At 44.3% G+C, this 16,154-nt stretch overlaps 2 protein-coding genes across 4 annotated transcripts; one reads left to right on the forward strand and one right to left on the reverse strand.

Moving 5' to 3' along the window:
* The first annotated feature begins 170 nt into the window (after window positions 1–170).
* Window positions 171–8,022, forward strand: LOC117852350 (protein MEI2-like 4). Of its 3 annotated transcripts, none has more exons than XM_034734402.2 (15): window positions 171–648; window positions 1,236–1,338; window positions 1,513–1,558; window positions 2,091–2,396; window positions 2,873–3,291; window positions 3,379–3,537; window positions 3,648–3,764; window positions 3,842–3,990; window positions 4,546–4,643; window positions 4,739–5,176; window positions 5,395–6,046; window positions 6,135–6,219; window positions 6,319–6,387; window positions 6,552–6,731; window positions 7,213–8,022. In XM_034734402.2, the coding sequence occupies exons 2-15, from the start codon at window positions 1,237–1,239 to the stop codon at window positions 7,369–7,371; spliced, it is 2,979 nt and encodes a 992-aa protein (XP_034590293.1). In that variant the 5' UTR covers window positions 171–648; window position 1,236; the 3' UTR covers window positions 7,372–8,022. The 3 variants fall into 3 exon arrangements, with proteins under 3 accessions (XP_034590293.1, XP_034590301.1, XP_072149264.1); XM_034734410.2 differs by having other exon boundaries at window positions 4,742–5,176; XM_072293163.1 differs by having other exon boundaries at window positions 171–413.
* A 2,238-nt stretch (window positions 8,023–10,260) lies between these two features.
* Window positions 10,261–11,450, reverse strand: LOC140221419 (uncharacterized). Its single transcript, XM_072291010.1, has 2 exons — window positions 11,014–11,450; window positions 10,261–10,636 (listed from the first exon to the last, which is right to left on the reverse strand). Exons 1-2 carry the CDS (start codon window positions 11,353–11,355, stop codon window positions 10,454–10,456), a joined length of 525 nt encoding a protein of 174 aa, XP_072147111.1. The 5' UTR covers window positions 11,356–11,450; the 3' UTR covers window positions 10,261–10,453.
* Window positions 11,451–16,154: the final 4,704 nt, after the last annotated feature.

Below are 16,154 nucleotides of genomic sequence, written 5' to 3' on the forward strand. Positions count from 1 at the left end.
CCAGTGACAGGTCAGCCCGTCCAGGAGTGGGCCCTCTCCTGTCAGCGAGTGAGGTCGAGCGAGCCCCGGGGCAGGCGCATGCGCCGCGGTCCCGTGCTCCGCGGTTGCGGTCACCGGGCGTCACCGCGGGGCACGATATAAAACGCGTGCCCCCCTGTCTCGCCGCCCGCATTTGGGTAGGTAGTTGTTGTTCCCCTGCCCCTGAGGCCCGCGTCTCTGCTTCGTCTCACCACCCACCCACCACCTCGCCGGGACCCCTCGCCGGAGCCAGCGAGCCTCCGGCGAAGAACTCCGGCGGGCACACCACAAGGGGGCGGAGCGGGGCGACGTGGGCGAGCGCCGGAATGGGGGCCAGCGGCCGGGGGCGGGCCGTCGTCGTCGTCGCCGCTGGTGTCGCGTCGCTCTAGGGTTAGGTAGGTGTTCGTAGCTTTCTCCTTCCCTCGCCCCAGCGGGCGGGGCTCCGCAGCCCGGGCGTCGCATTGGGGTCCCCGGCCGCCCGTCGGTCCGCGTGATCCACCCGTGCTCGAGCTCGGAGAGGGGCCCGTTTGCGGGGCATGGGGGCATCTCTTCCGCCTGCTGCCGCCGCTTGCGAATTTGGCCCCAGCTTTTCGCTCTGAGGAGGAGGAGGTGGCCGCAGGCGCCGATCTGGTGAGCCCGCGCTCGCTCCCTGCTGTTTTCGTGGTTGCTCTTGCTTTGTGATGTTTGAATTTTGGGAAATTTTGGAAGGTCGCTTTGTTTCCTTGCTTGTTTCGTGTGATCTGAGCTCGAATTCGAGGGGCGGCAAGGTAATTTGGCTCGGGCCGCGCGGAATTCTTCGTTTTGTCTTCGCGGTTTCTTTGATCACAAGATACTTGCGTGTTTGGGGGCTCGTGGAGCCCGAGGCGCATTAAATTCCACATCTTCTGTGCTGTTTTATTGGGGAAATTAAACATTTCCCGCACCAGCTTGTGGGATTCCCACTCCGATTTGTCAAATCTACTGGTTCTGATTCAAAAGTATTGACTTTCGAAGCTTGCACGAACTAAATTCCACATTTTTTTTCTGCCGCCCCTTACTTGGTTGCTGCGGACTCCGAATTTCTGCGCGCAAAATTGCTCTGATTTATAATGCTTGCCCCCTGACGCTTCATCATTTCTGCAAAATTTGACAAATTTTGCCTTGATCCCGTGCAATTGAGCTACCGTGCTGTTGTCAGGGTTTGTGTCTAACACGCTATGTGGTCTGGGCTCCTGCAGGATGCCATCTCAAGTTATGGATCAGCGGCGCCACCTTTCCCAGTTCAGCAATCCCACCATGGCCGCGTCCTCCTTCTCTGAGGAGCTTCGCCTTCCCACAGAGGTAATCATCTACAATTGCAGAATTGCTGCTCCAGCTCTTGTTTTTCCATTTTTGGTTTGTTTACTATGGCCAATGGTGACTTGTTTGAGTTCTTTGTGTTTGACACCTTTCATTTTGTTGCCTGATTATTGTTCTTGACTATGGCTTGCACTAACTGTTGATCTATATTTGCAGAGGCAGGTTGGATTTTGGAAGCCAGAGTCATTGCCTCATCACATCGGTTAGTATTAAATTCGATGTAGTGTCCCTTAGCTTTTTGCTCATTTCTGTGTTAAGGATGCCTTCTAGCTGCAAAATTCACATGTTATTGGGGGTATTCTGTGCATTTAACGAGTCACAACTTTTTATGCATGACTAAATGACACATAAGGAGTGAAATGCTTTCCCGCCAACACACAAAGAATTTGTTTGCATGTGATGGATGTGATTTTAGCCTAGCACAACTTGCTTGGGAATAAAAAGGCTTTGTTGTTATTCTGATGGATATGATTTATTGCAAGATTCATTTGTTTTTTCTATATTTAGGGCAAGCCATTGTTTTTTCACCTTGGTTTCCCAAAGATTGTTGACAAATGTGCTGTATGGTTATCCCCTGATAAGCATTTGGTTGCTGCTGGTTTTTCCTTTTATTGTTCATTTTTTTTCCTTTGGCGCTGGTGTCATAGTCTCCTTTTGTTATCGTGATGGTTCATACATTTTGTTGTTCGTTATCATGATGCCTTCTCAAAACAAGATGTTTCTATTGTTGTCAGGAAACAAGTCAGTAGCATCTTCTCCAATTGAGAAGCCCCAACCTATTGGGACAAAAACTGTTGGTCGAGTAGATCTACAAGCATATAAGTTGAGGGAACAGAAGACTGCATTTAGCCTTGAGCACAAGATTTTTGGTCAAGAGAGACATGTTAACTTGTCACCATCTCTGTGGAGAGCTGATCAAGACCCTAACCGCCAATCTGATTCATCTTTATTTCCTGACGGAAGGAGGACTAATCCAAATGAGGCCTACAATGAGAATGGGCTTTTCTCAAGCTCCCTATCTGAAATTTTTGATAAAAAACGTGAGACACTTTACTTTAGCACTTTTATCTACTTAATCAGAGCAATCAATTGCACTGTGCAGCAAACCTGAACCATGGGAACTATTCACTTTTTTTATAGCTAAGGCAATGAACTGTATCACATCTAATATATTGGCAATTGTACCATTACGTAGCATCTTTTCTGTATGGTTGCTCCTTGAAATTAAGAGAAGGGAATAAAAAGTACAACAAAGGATATGGGTGAGTATGAAAGGGAAGAAAAAAAATGGAAAGACTTTCCATCTTATTTTTTGAAAGAATCCTGCTTGCTTTATCCTCTCTTTCTTTGGCCAAAAGAATCCTTTCACTTTAATTTGGTATTGTTATTCTTCTATTTCTCCGGCATATCTTGTGCAGGAATTGAGCAGTCAGACACTGTAATTTAATCATTTCTATCGCAGTAAGCAATATATTGTTCATATTTATTGCTTTCTAACCAATACTTCAATCTGTAGTGAGACTGGGATCCAAGAATGCCCTTGTACGCCAACCAGTTGAAAAGGTTGATCCAACTCATGTTGATGATGAGCCCTTTGAGTTAACAGAGGAAATTGAGGCCCAGATAATAGGAAACATACTTCCTGATGATGATGACCTGCTATCAGGTGTTCTTGATGAAGTTGGGTACACAGCCCATGCTAACAATGGTGATGATGTTGATGATGATATATTTTACACTGGAGGCGGGATGGAATTGGAAATCGATGAAAATAAAAAAATTACAGAACCTAATGGTGGAGTTAACGAGGGTCTTGGGTTGCTAAATGGCACATTGAATGGTGAACATCCTTATGGGGAACACCCTTCCAGAACTCTTTTTGTCCGAAACATTAATAGCAATGTTGAGGATTCTGAATTAAAGCTCCTGTTTGAGGTGTGTTCCTTTTTTCCATTCTCTGCTCAACCTATCGTTCTTGTACACCATATTTGTTTCTTAAAGCCATTTACTCTTTTCCCACAGCATTACGGAGACATCAGCAACCTCTACACTGCCTGTAAACATCGTGGTTTTGTGATGATATCTTACTATGACATAAGGTCAGCACGGAATGCCATGAGGGCACTTCAAAACAAGCCACTCAGACGTAGAAAACTTGACATACATTACTCCATTCCGAAGGTATTCACAAGTTTTTATCTTCCTGGCTTGATTTCGGGACATGATTTTGCCCTTGATAACAAAAATGCCGTTCGTAGGGCTTGTGCTAATTGTCACTTTTTCCCCCTTAGGACAATCCTTCGGAGAAGGATATTAACCAGGGAATGCTTGTAGTATTTAATGTTGATCCATCTTTAACAAATGATGACATCCACCAGATATTTAGCGACTATGGTGAAATCAAGGAGGTATGCTATGCTCTTACGTCAACTTACTCCTGCTCCATTATAACTAGAATTAATAATATCTTAAATTTTAATTGCAGATTCGGGACGCTCCGCAAAAGGGCCATCACAAAATTATAGAATTTTACGATGTCAGAGCAGCCGAAGCTGCAGTTCGTGCTTTAAGCAGGAGTGATCTTGCTGGCAAGAAAATAAAATTGGAGACCAGCCGTCTGGGTGGTACTAGACGGTATGTCTCTGAAATGTCAAACCATAATGTTCATTCTTGTATTTCATTATCAATACTTATTACTTTCAGACATTCCACATTCAACCATTGACCATTTGATCGCACATTGAGTGAACCTTATCTTGTTTTTTTTCTACAAGCTGAATGATTCTTTGCTTAGGCATCATTGACACTTGTTCTGTATTATGGTACCACTGAGGATAGTATGCACATTCGATATATGCTAAATGGGTTTTCATTTCCTTTTGTCAAGCGGAAAATCTCTTCTAGGAGATGTAAACATTGCATTGTTTTTTCTTGTGTATGGGCTCATGTTCTCATAAAAACATATTTCTGTTTTATTCTTTCGTATTATATTCCTAGTTCGTTGTATCACATTTAGATGTGTTGATATAAATGTGTGCTTGTTATTTAATTTGTTCAGAATAATAGCAATTATTATATGATGTAGTGTTCTAATCCTGGTTCCATTTTACACACTTTTGAACATGGTTGTATGAATATGTTGGATTTAGTCACTGCTCTAACATTGACTTTAATGTTGTTTTATAACAGCTTAACACAGCATGCGCCTCCAGAGTTGGGGCAGGAAGAATTTGGTGTATGCAAACTAGGCAGTCCGAGCACAAATAGCCCTCCAATACCTTCATTGGGTATGATATTTCTTTTTTCACCTTATTATATGTTTGTCTATAGTTGTATTTCCTGATATGGAGGCTTACTCTACACGGTTCGTCAAATATGGCAGCAGTGACATCTTCTGGCCGTGAAAATGGGAGTATTCATGGTTTGCATTCTGGACTTATCACATCAATGAGCCCATTCAGGGAGGCGTCTTTTCCGGGCCTATCCTCTACCATACCACAGAGCCTGTCCTCTCCCATTGGAATTGCATCTGCTACAACTCATGGTAATCAGGCTTCCCTGGCTGAGCTCAGCCACTCACTTGGTCGGATGAATGGACATATGAATTATGGTTTTCAAGGCATGGGTGCTCTTCATCCCCATTCTCTGCCCGAAGTTCACAACGGAGCAACTAATGGTGCCCCTTACAATCTAAACACCATGGCACCAGGTGGCATCAATAGCAACTCAAGAACAGCTGAAGCAGTGGACAGCAGACATCTTCATAAAGTGGGTTCTGGCAACCTCAATGGACATTCGTTTGATCGTGCTGGTGAAGGAGGTAATTTACATCCTAATAACCATTGTCTAATGGTGCCACTAGGATTTATCACACTTTTAAGTTCCAACCCATTCTTCCGCAATTCCATCCCTTAAGCATTGTGTTTTGTAATAATAAAGCTGATAGGTTTATCAGGATTGTGAAAGCAATGCTGTGAAACATTGATCAATTAATGTTTGCTATTTAACCACTCCCTGCATGGGTATCAATTTTTGCAGCTCTGGGATTTTCAAGAAGTGGAGGTGGTTCTCTCCGTGGTCACCAGTTAATGTGGAATAATTCAAATAACTTCCACCGGCATCCAAATTCTCCTGGGCTGTGGCAAAATCTAGGATCATATGTAAACAATGTTCCATCTCGCCCCCCTGCACAGATGCATGGAGTTCCAAGAGCACCATCGCACATGCTTGATAGTGTTCTTCCCATGCATCATCATCACGTGGGCTCTGCGCCAGCAATCAATCCATCACTATGGGACAGACGTCATGGCTATGCAGGGGAATTGACAGAGGCATCAAGTTTTCATCCTGGCAGTGTTGGGAGCATGGGATTTCCTGGTAGTCCTCAGCTTCATGGTCTGGAGCTAAATAACTTATTTTCTCACACTGCTGGGAATCGTATGGATCCAACTGTGTCTCCAGCTCAGATTGGCGCACCATCTCCTCAGCAGAGGGGTCCTATGTTCCATGGAAGGAATCCAATGGTTCCCCTTCCATCATTTGATTCACCTGGTGAGCGGATGAGAAGCCGGAGAAATGACTCGGGTGCTAATCAGTCTGATAATAAACGGCAGTACGAGCTTGATGTCGACCGCATTATGCGGGGGGAAGATTCACGAACTACACTGATGATTAAGAATATCCCAAATAAGTATGTATTAAAAGCACCTAATTTTATGCTGTATTTATGTTATGTCTCAGCAGTATTTGTTGTTCTGATTGCCTCATTCGGGTTTCAGGTACACCTCAAAGATGCTCTTGGCTGCTATTGATGAAAGTCATAAGGGAACATATGATTTTATTTACTTGCCGATTGATTTTAAGGTAGTTTGGATCTAATTCATATGCACTTTTGCTGCTTATTCTTTCAGATTGTAGTTGCCTGTTCATGTTACTAAATAAGATCTATCTCCTACTTTTCAGAATAAGTGTAATGTTGGATATGCTTTCATCAACATGACCAATCCTCAGCATATCATTCCGTTTTATCAGGTGAGAGAAAATTACCGAATTGGCTAAGTGCTGTACTGCATCAATGCAATAATGGTTATTTTTGCTGATGGTCAATTTATATGGCTTGCCAAATTCGTACCTTGATAAAATATGAAACTTGAATATCAGCATGCCGTCCTGAGCCATTTTGTCTTCTTTTTCAGTCTTTTAACGGAAAAAAGTGGGAGAAATTTAACAGTGAGAAGGTGGCATCACTGGCTTATGCCAGAATCCAAGGGAAGACAGCCCTGATTGCTCATTTCCAGAACTCTAGTTTGATGAATGAGGACAAGCGCTGCCGCCCCATACTCTTCCACTCAGATGGTCCTAATGCAGGAGATCAGGTATATATATATTTTCTTTTCTACCTTGGTTTCTTTCCTGGCGTATTCCCTTGCCATCTTCCTTGTTCTCCAATCACATTATGCATTGCTGCCCTGTGACAAGTTTTCTCTATACCATCTTTGTCATCTGTATATACCATGAGGGCTGCTAAACACAGTTAGGTTTTGTGCAAATAAAAATGAGGGAGGTAAATGCCATGTGCCATTAGCTGAATTAACTTTATGGTAGCGACTCCACAATAGTATCTGTGGTTACCTTATCATCTGCATATTCGTACTCTGCACCATGACCTAAGATACATTTTACATGTGGGGTAAGCATTCTTGTAGAGCGCAAGTTTGGCACGTAGTTTGCTATCTTACCATTCTTTATTGGTCTCAGTGTCTTACTTGCAATTTCAGAACTTGCACTATAATTGTGCCTGCAATTCTTGTAAGCGTATTATCATGATTTTGACATTTTGTTGTGACCATCTCTCAGGAACCGTTCCCTATGGGTACAAATATCCGAGCCAGGTCGGGGAGATCTCGGACTTCCTCTGGTGAAGAAAATCACCATGATGTCCAAACAGCCTTGACCAATGGTGACACTTCTTCCAATGGAGTTGACAGTTCAGGTCCCACCAAGGATGCTGAGTAACTGAGCCGCAGCTTGCTGGATTGCTAACCACAAAGGCCCCAAGCTATAACATTTTGCAGCCCCATTTTCAGTTTACTAGTTTTTGCCCCTTTCCGATTTTGGTTTTGTTGGTACGCCCCCGATCTGTATTTATTAACTTCCATGATGCGGGTCGCCGAAGACTTAGATTGCTGCAAAAATTTTGTCTCTGGCGGGAAGCTATATGCAAGAGGGTGCTACTGGTTTCCCCAGAAGCCGTTAACCTGAAGGCCGAGGAAGGCGAAAGGCGCAGGGAGAGCCTCCAGATTTTTTGGTCGCTGTAAGAAATTAACCCCATGTTGTACAGCAGGTCCCAGTAACTTTGTGCTGAGGGGAGAGCGAAGGGAGACATTCTCATCAGTTTTTAGTGGTGGTGTGTGTGGATGGAGAGGAAGAGCCTTGCCTGCATTTTCTTTTGGAACCTTCTCTTGTGCCTTCACCTGTGTGGTATTTTGCGTCGAGGGCTCCTCTTTAAGTTGTGTGCAGAGGAAGCTCGATTTTGTTAACCGGAACAGGGCGCCTGTTGTGCGCGTCTGGATCTACCCCGGCCTCTTTGTCTTCATGGCACTGTCACCGTATTTATCAACCTTATGTACATCTACATCTATATAGTATGAGTTTTGCTGCCATCTATTCTGTGGCTGTCGTCTCGTCTCACAAGGGCACGTGCCTATATCAACGTGTCTGTAATGTTGTGTATGTTTGCGCTGTGTATGAACCTTGTTGCAACTCTGTGCTTGTTTGGTTTGGGTCCTGGCGTTAGATTTTGGTGGCCTAGGGTTGGATGATGCCTGCCATGCAGCAACCAAACAGATAGTTGGCGATTTCACAAATCTTTTGTCTTCGCTAAAATCTCTGATGACGCCGGCGACCGCCGCCAGAAGCGAGGACGACACGGCAGAAAGAAAAGAGAGGATCGAAACACGTAAGGGCCATAGCGGTAACGTAGCCCGCGCCTCGTTTCTAACTAGCTAGGGTTTACGTATTATTCATAATTTCCGGATATAATATAATAAATACAGACATGTTATTGTGGAATCAGGTTGCAAGAGATGTGAGTTCAAGTTGCAGCATGGTCGCTGCAGGTACGGCCCGTCCATGCTTCAGGGTTGATGGCAACAAGACGAATTCTACACTGCTATGGGCTGTTCATGAGGCTTGCTTGGATCATGGCATTTGGCCTGGACTAGAGAATTCAAAACGACTAGTTTCCTATTTTACAGTTTGTGCATCATCAACATGTATGTGCATACAGTGGCAGACCTAGGATTTTATCATAGGGTATGCTGAAAACAAATCTTATGCAATTCGATAAAACCATTTACAATTTGATAAAATCATTTTCTAATTCGGTAAACGACATGCACTAAATAATATGATAAGTCTTAAATTCAAAGATTAAGCTAGAAACAATAACAAATCACAATATAAATAGTTCAAATGAAATACAAATAGTTCAAAATATAGCATAAAAGAAACTTACAATATTACTTGTTCGCTTTGTTTACCCGCCGCTTTTTGAGTGACATGAATGTCTTGATTATATCATCTTCATTCATTTGGAAGAAAATATCCCGCTCAATGAATGTGACTAGACAATCGTCCAAAATACTATCACCTAGTTTATTCCTTAACTTTGTTTTCACTATAACCAATGTAGAAAATACCCTTTCAACACTTGTTGTTGCCACTGGTAAAAGTAATATCAATTTGAGAAGCAAGTAAATCATATCATACACTTTGTGCCTCCGTGTTTGAACAAGCCTAACTGAGAGATCAACGATATTGTCTAGACCCTTGAGGCTATCATCTCATCGCATGCCATCAATATAATTATCAAGTTGCAATTCAATTATCAAGCGAAATCTTCGCCTCTCTTCGTAATCCAACCATTTGTGAAATTTTTTTTGCATACATTATTATTTAATTTAATTACAAGAGTATTAATGGAGAAGAACACATCAAGAGTATTAACCGGATGCCGGCAAAGCGGAGGACGCACGCGTCGCTGTAGACCGCGACGCCCTTGTCCTGCGGGCAGGCCTACTGCGCGTCCTGGAATGCCGCCGCGACACAGGCGGAGGCGGTGACGAAGCCCGACGGAGGCTTTTGATTCAACCTTGCATCTCAAATTGGCAAAAAGATTCATCTCCATATTGAGTTTCTCATTCCAACAGACTATCCATTTCCCACTCTCCAAATCCTAACAGACTATCCATTTCCCACTCTCCAAATCCCAATAGCTAGGTTCCTCTCTAAAAATATACACTCTCCATCCACTCCAACAACCTCTCCATTTTGCACTCTCCATTCTGACAATTACTGCGTGTGGGACCCACACTTTGGCAAGGCAAATTGACTTGCCAAAGGCAAGCCAAATTGACTCGCCAAGTTTAGCAAGTGTGAGGGGAAGTTTGGCAAGTTGGATGAGATGAAGAGTCAGATAGCAACTTTGTTGGACCACGATTTTCTTCCTAACTTGCCAAATTTTAGCTTGGCAAGTTGGATAGCAATTCTCTTGGAGTTGCTCTTACATCCTTGTCAGAGTTCTCAGACAAGGGAGCAGCAGCTACAGATCATCCTATTGGCACCAGCAGTTTGTGCCATCAGAAGAAGAATACACAAGTATACGCCTATCTATCTCGTCAGTGGATGCCTAATTCTCATGTATGCCTAACTTCAGACTGTTAGACCATTCATCAACACTAAATCATGTATATTTGGCTTCAAGTTGACCGGTTGTCTTACCAACACGACAACCAGGATATTGCCCTCAATTACCATTACATTTTGTCATAAAATGAAGAATAAGCCAAACACTGGCCGTTAATTAAATCAATGCAAGTAATAACACCTTGGAGTTTTTAGAGATTTTATAGCACATCACAACAACATCATTTATTTTCTTGAAATTCCATATCAGATCACAAGAGGGCCTATGAGTAATCAACAATCATCTAATCTGGGATGGACAGAAACTGAATTCAGTAGCATTTGCCCATGCTTTTATCTCTACCCTCTGATCCTACACCATTTTGTACATGATTTCTTGCCACAATTAACTTTACCATCTCAAGATTTCATATTGGAAGACAGAGAGATCCCATCTCAAACACAAATTGTCACAAGACTGCTCGCACCAGCCACCAATTACAAGTAAAAATGTAAGAAATATACAGTCATGTAATACCTTTCTCCAGATCGATCCCTTGTAATAATTTTCAGGCCATATTGTTGCTGACTTCATCTGTTCCAGAATTAACATCGAAGTCAAATATTCCAGCAAGGGAGCAGAAAAAAGAAAACCAAAACTTATCCAGTCTTGTCACCTATTCACATTTATGCTTTGGGGCTTCCATGCCAGTTTCAGACATTAAACTAAACAGTGCAAGAAGAGTTGAATACAACAGCGCAAGAACGCGCACCTACATAATCACCGAAAGATCGTTGCTAGTGCAAGAAGAACAGAAAGACAAAGTCCCCAATCTCGGATGCCACACAATTCCTTGGCTCCAGCCACTAAATCCTCCCCAAGGTCCTCAAGAACGGTAGGATTCGATTTCCCAAATCACAAGCAAGCAGGAATAACTCAAGAACGCAGTCGAAAGATCCAAGAAACCGCACCTGCTCCTGTTGCATCGCCGTTCCCTCCGGCTCGTCCTCCTGGTCCATCTCCGCGTTCGCCTTGCTCTCCTCCAACAGCTCGTCGAATACCTCCTTCATATACATTCGCCCTTCCCTCATATCCTTCCACTTAGCCCTCACCTCCATGCCGCTCTTCACCACCTCCGCGTCGGACATCGGCTTCTTGCCTTTCGATTTCGAGGCGCGGACGGCATGGGTCGGGAGTGGGGGCTTGCCGGTCGCGTACTTCGGCTCCCATGCTCTCGAGACGGAGGCGGCCAGGGGCGGGAGTGGGGGCTTGCCGCCCGCGTAGCGCAGGCAGGAAGTAGCCCCGATCCCCATGCCTTTCCGCTGGGCCGCAGCCGCTGCCTCAGCGGTGGTGGCAGCGGAGGAATTCCGGCCTCCGGCTTCCGGTGACCCATGGGCCCGTTCTTGGAGGCGCTCGGAGGGCGGAGCGGGGGGAGGCGGCTTTGCGGCCACGGCGGTGGCGGCATTGGACTCCTCGCTTTCGACCGGTTCTTTGGTTTGGTTGCCGTCTTGCTTCTTTCCTGAACCGGAGGCCATCCTGGCGGGAAAAGCCTGACGAAAGTCGGGGCGGAGGGACTGCTTCGCGAATTCTGGGAGAACGAAGGGGGCGGAGTGGGGATACGTGGAGGGCGTCGTTGTTAATTCAGGAGAGTCTGGGAGCTATTTATGAGGATGGAAATTAGCTGGAGTCGGTGGATGTGCAACGGAGGGTGAAGGGTGGCGTGGTTTTCCGTTTTTGGCTGTTTCGTGGTCGGATAATTGCGCTTGTTATGAAAAAGAAAATAAAGGTAAAATGTAGTGTTCATTGGTGTTCTTGCTATACAAAGGTTTCTTTTAAGTAAAATACACTCCAGGTGCCATAACCTTGGGTACATATAAATTATCGATAAATATGTCATATAAATCGATGCGTAAGTTGTTAGATGATGTGGAAGGTAGAAAAAAAATCCGCACTACATGTGTGTGTTGCAATGCACGCTCTCCGACAATGCATGTTTAGATGAGTTAACAACTTGAAATGCTATCTTTCTGATCTCTTTTTGAAAAACAATTACTAACAACGCACTTCAATTGTTGTGTTGTGCATGGGCAAAAGCAAGTGTTAGGACTGAGCCCACATTTTCCGTTGATCTTTTGTGCATATACAAATGTACTCAGACAAATTTTATGGGCAAGAAAAGAACCATAAATCAGGTTATATCCTTTATGGTAAAATTGCACAAGATTTGTTTCTTCGTACTTCTTGTGGTGAAATGTTTACTCCTTGGTTAAAAAAACAAAGTCAATTTAGGAATTTTAGGATGTATCGGTAAGGACCTTGTTTGTCACTTTGTCCCTATTTACTAGTCATATTTGGTGCTAAGCTGCATGCACGTGCAATACTAAATAGGGTAATAATTACTTGTTTTTTTAGACATATTTGTTCTAGAATAACTTTTTTTTTTACGGAGGGAGTACATTAGCAACTTGAAAGTAAAGACATGCACAATTTTAGTAATACATAGTTTCAAAGTTTTTAATGACAAGTAAATAATTTTAGATTTGTTATTCAAAATTTAGAGTGTAGGAAATTTTAGTATATGTCGGTGTTTTAACCCGGCAACCTATCAAGGGAGTACTCGAGATAGAGTTTTGGTTGGTGGGTGTTGCCGAAATCAAGGAGTCGATGGTGACGCAGGAACACGATTTAGACAGGTTCGGGCTGCTAGATCGCGTAATACCCTACGTCCTATGTGTTGTATGCTCGTATTCAATTGAACTTGTTTTGAGGGGATCCTTGCCCGCTTTTATACATCAGGGGAGCAGGGTTACATGGTAGTATTTTGGTAGTATTTTGTTAGTATTTTGTATAAGAGTACTAGTCGGACAAGATATAGAGTCCTGCTCTAACTCAGCAGAGTAGTTTCCTTGTATTCCGACAAGTCCTTCAGGAGTTCCATGTAGTCTACGTTGCCCTGTAGCGTAGTCTTCATGTCCTGAGACGTCTCAAGTATGTCCCCTTGAGTGGGTCCGTATAGACCCTCTGGTGGGTCCAGGCATGTATGGTCGACAAGCCCTCGAGTACTTTGTAGTCAAATGAAAGGGTTCTGAGTACTCAGCAGACATTGCTCGACTAGTCCTCGGTGCTCGTTGAGTACTTCTATCGTGGCTAGTCTTCAAGTACCTGAATACTGTCATGCGGCTGGAAGGTACTCCTGCCTCATTCTGACATTGGTTTTGAGTTATTTGTCTTCAAGTTTTTATATGTAAGTGCGATGAAAATCGCACTCCATATGGAGTAGCCCCCGAGCCTTAGGTTGAATCGAAGAATCAGGCTGAGGGTCAAACTGAATTTTCTTCATCTTTCCTTAATCTCTGAAGAAAAAGAAAATTTTGTCCGATGGGTGAAGTGTATGCAGCCCCCAAGTGCTTTGATCGACTACGCTCAGGCGATGAAGGGGTCAACCATGATCGACGTGACCATTGGACTTCAATCTCGTGATAAATCTTGAGAGTATCAGACCGTATCAAAATTACCGGCTGCGTTGCCAGAATCTCGGGGCCGTTTTAGATCCATTGCGGTGTTATAAAAGATAAGGCTGGTAGCCTCCGTGGTTTACGTTTCCAGCCATTCGCATCTGTCATTCTCCATCTTTGAAAAAACCCTAGCGCCGCCGCTTGCGCCGTCGTCGCCATCAGCCAAAACTAGCAACCTCAAGTAGTTTTCTCTTCCTCCCCTTACGCACCCCGTGGTGATGCGTGTGAAGAAGATAGGGAAGAAAATCGACAAATCCGAGGGAAAGGCCGCAGAGGGATCGACGAAGGAAACCAAGAAGGGGAAAGAGCCGCAGCTTCCCCCACCCAAATGTGGGCCTACGGATCAGACCGCCCCACCAAATCAAGCATGTGCTTGGAAGATGTCCACCATGAGGAAAGAGGCCATCCAAGAGTTGGTAGATGCGAAACTATTGTAGGAGGAAGCTGTCGTGAATTAGAGGTGTGCCTATGGTAATGCCTGGAATTTTGAGACCCATCCAAAAGAGACAGTGATTTGGGCTCACTTTGTGGAGAGAGGACTCGATGTTTCTACATCGGTGTTCTTTAGAGGTATCCTCAACTTTTATGACCTTCAGCTTGTTCATCTGAACCCCAATGGGATATTGCATATCGCAATTTTTGTGCATCTCTATGAAGCATATTTCGGGATACAACCCTATTTTCATTTGTTCCGCAAGCTTTTCCGTTGCAAGCCTTTTCTAGTCAAGATAAGATGGCGGTACTCGGAGGCGTGGGGTTTCAGCTAAGGGACTCTGATCTGTATCTGGAGTATGAGACTCCAGCGTCCCATGACGTCTGGAAGGAAAAGTGGTTTTACATTGAGAACCATGATCCTCCAATGCTAGTGATCACCGGGTACCGGCCGAAGTACTTGAGCTAGTGGCTCGAAGAGCCTGGTATTGAGGATAGTCATCAGGTGGCCGAGTTGCTGCAGAGGATTGCAGATTTGAAGAAGGCCAGGCTGTCTGGAGTTAATGTGGCTGCCAACTTTTGAAAAGAAGAGTACAACCGTTGCTGCTGCGCCAAACTTGGGGTTATGAGTACTCAGGTTTTGATGATCCTTCACGGATGTCTGCTAATGATATATCTGATGAAGCAGTTGAAGAATTGTTGGGCAAATTTTTCAAGAATTTCCAAGGAGTGCTCGAGGTTGATGAGTCTGTCCAAGAGTTTGACAACTGGTTTAAGCCCAGAGAGGTAACTTGCTTTCCTTTTGAGTACCCATAATTAGTGGTCATCATGTTTGCCTACCAGTAATTCCTTATGCAGGAGGATGTTTTTTTATACTTTTCTCCTCCTCCTCCTCCTCCTGATGCTGATGTTGCAAAAAACACGAGATCTGTGTACTATGTGCGCTTGCTTGATGATCCCTTAGAAGAGGAGGAGGAGAATGAGGACTCTAAGTTGCTTGGTGATTCAGATATAGTGTCATCTGATTCTGAGTTGTCTGATCATACTTTTGTGCAGTCTTGAGTTCTTAAAGGTTATCAAACTGGGGCCGATACTTCGAAGCGTCCGGCGGAAGATGCTGGTCATGAAGGGGTCCAAGCTCCAATGCCGAAAAAGAGACGGACCGTTGTGCATAAATGATCGGTTAGCAAGCATTTGGAGACGTTCAAAGCTCCACCACCGATAGTTACCTTTCTGGAGTATGAGTACTTACATAACTTCCTTGAGTAGTCTAATTGTCCTATTTTGTGCTTGCAGGTTGTTGATGTGGATGAGGACATTGAGGAGGACGTGGACGTGACGTACGGAGCTGCCGAGATTACTTTTGATGATTTAGTCACGATAGCGAAAGACGCGGCTGCCAGCATGATTTCTTTGGAAACATCTGCTGAGGCCATTGAACTTGAAGTTTTGAGTGGCAGAGCAGGTGACCTGTCAGAAGTTGCTATAAGTGGAACTGTGAAAACGCCTGAGGCAGTTTCTGACGCCTCCTTGCCCGAAGTCCATGCTAGCGGTGAGTACGCGAGTACTAGTAGTACGCGTACATTATCTCTGAGATGGTTCTTTTAGGTCTTGGTGAAGACATTGAGGAGTTGCCACCCGTATCGGCTAATGAGCCAGCTCCGAGTGTATAGCCAGCCCCCGTGACGAAGAAATGTCGACGAGTTCCTCCCCGATCCACCAAGTAAGTATTCTATTGTAATGGTGTGATTACCGACTTTGATAGTAGTTGCTTTATTGATCTTGAATCTTGTTTGATATCAGGACTTCCAAGGATATTGTTCTCGAAGAAACGAACTTAGAACTGGTTGAAAATCCATCAGGCGTAGACTCTGATGCGCGTTGTTGATTTGACAATTGAAGAGCCGGCGCAAACAGTTGCAGTGAATCTCGCAGCCGCCATACTGTGGGATGTAATTTGTTCGCTTGAGAATCCAGCACTGCCAGCCCCCGAGAATGTTAATGACAAACCTTCTCTCGCAGCTGAGGTTGGAACAACTACAACAGTGGCGAGCATCAAAGAGGGGGCTGTAGTAGTCTCACAGAGTGTCATGGCATCTGGGAAGGAGTTGTGCCAGCTACTAATCATGCAGCAGATAAGAATGTCTCAGAGGCTGGAACTTCTT

Source organism: Setaria viridis, chromosome 1 (genome assembly GCF_005286985.2).
Source record: "Setaria viridis chromosome 1, Setaria_viridis_v4.0, whole genome shotgun sequence".
Lineage (NCBI taxonomy): Eukaryota > Viridiplantae > Streptophyta > Magnoliopsida > Poales > Poaceae > Setaria > Setaria viridis.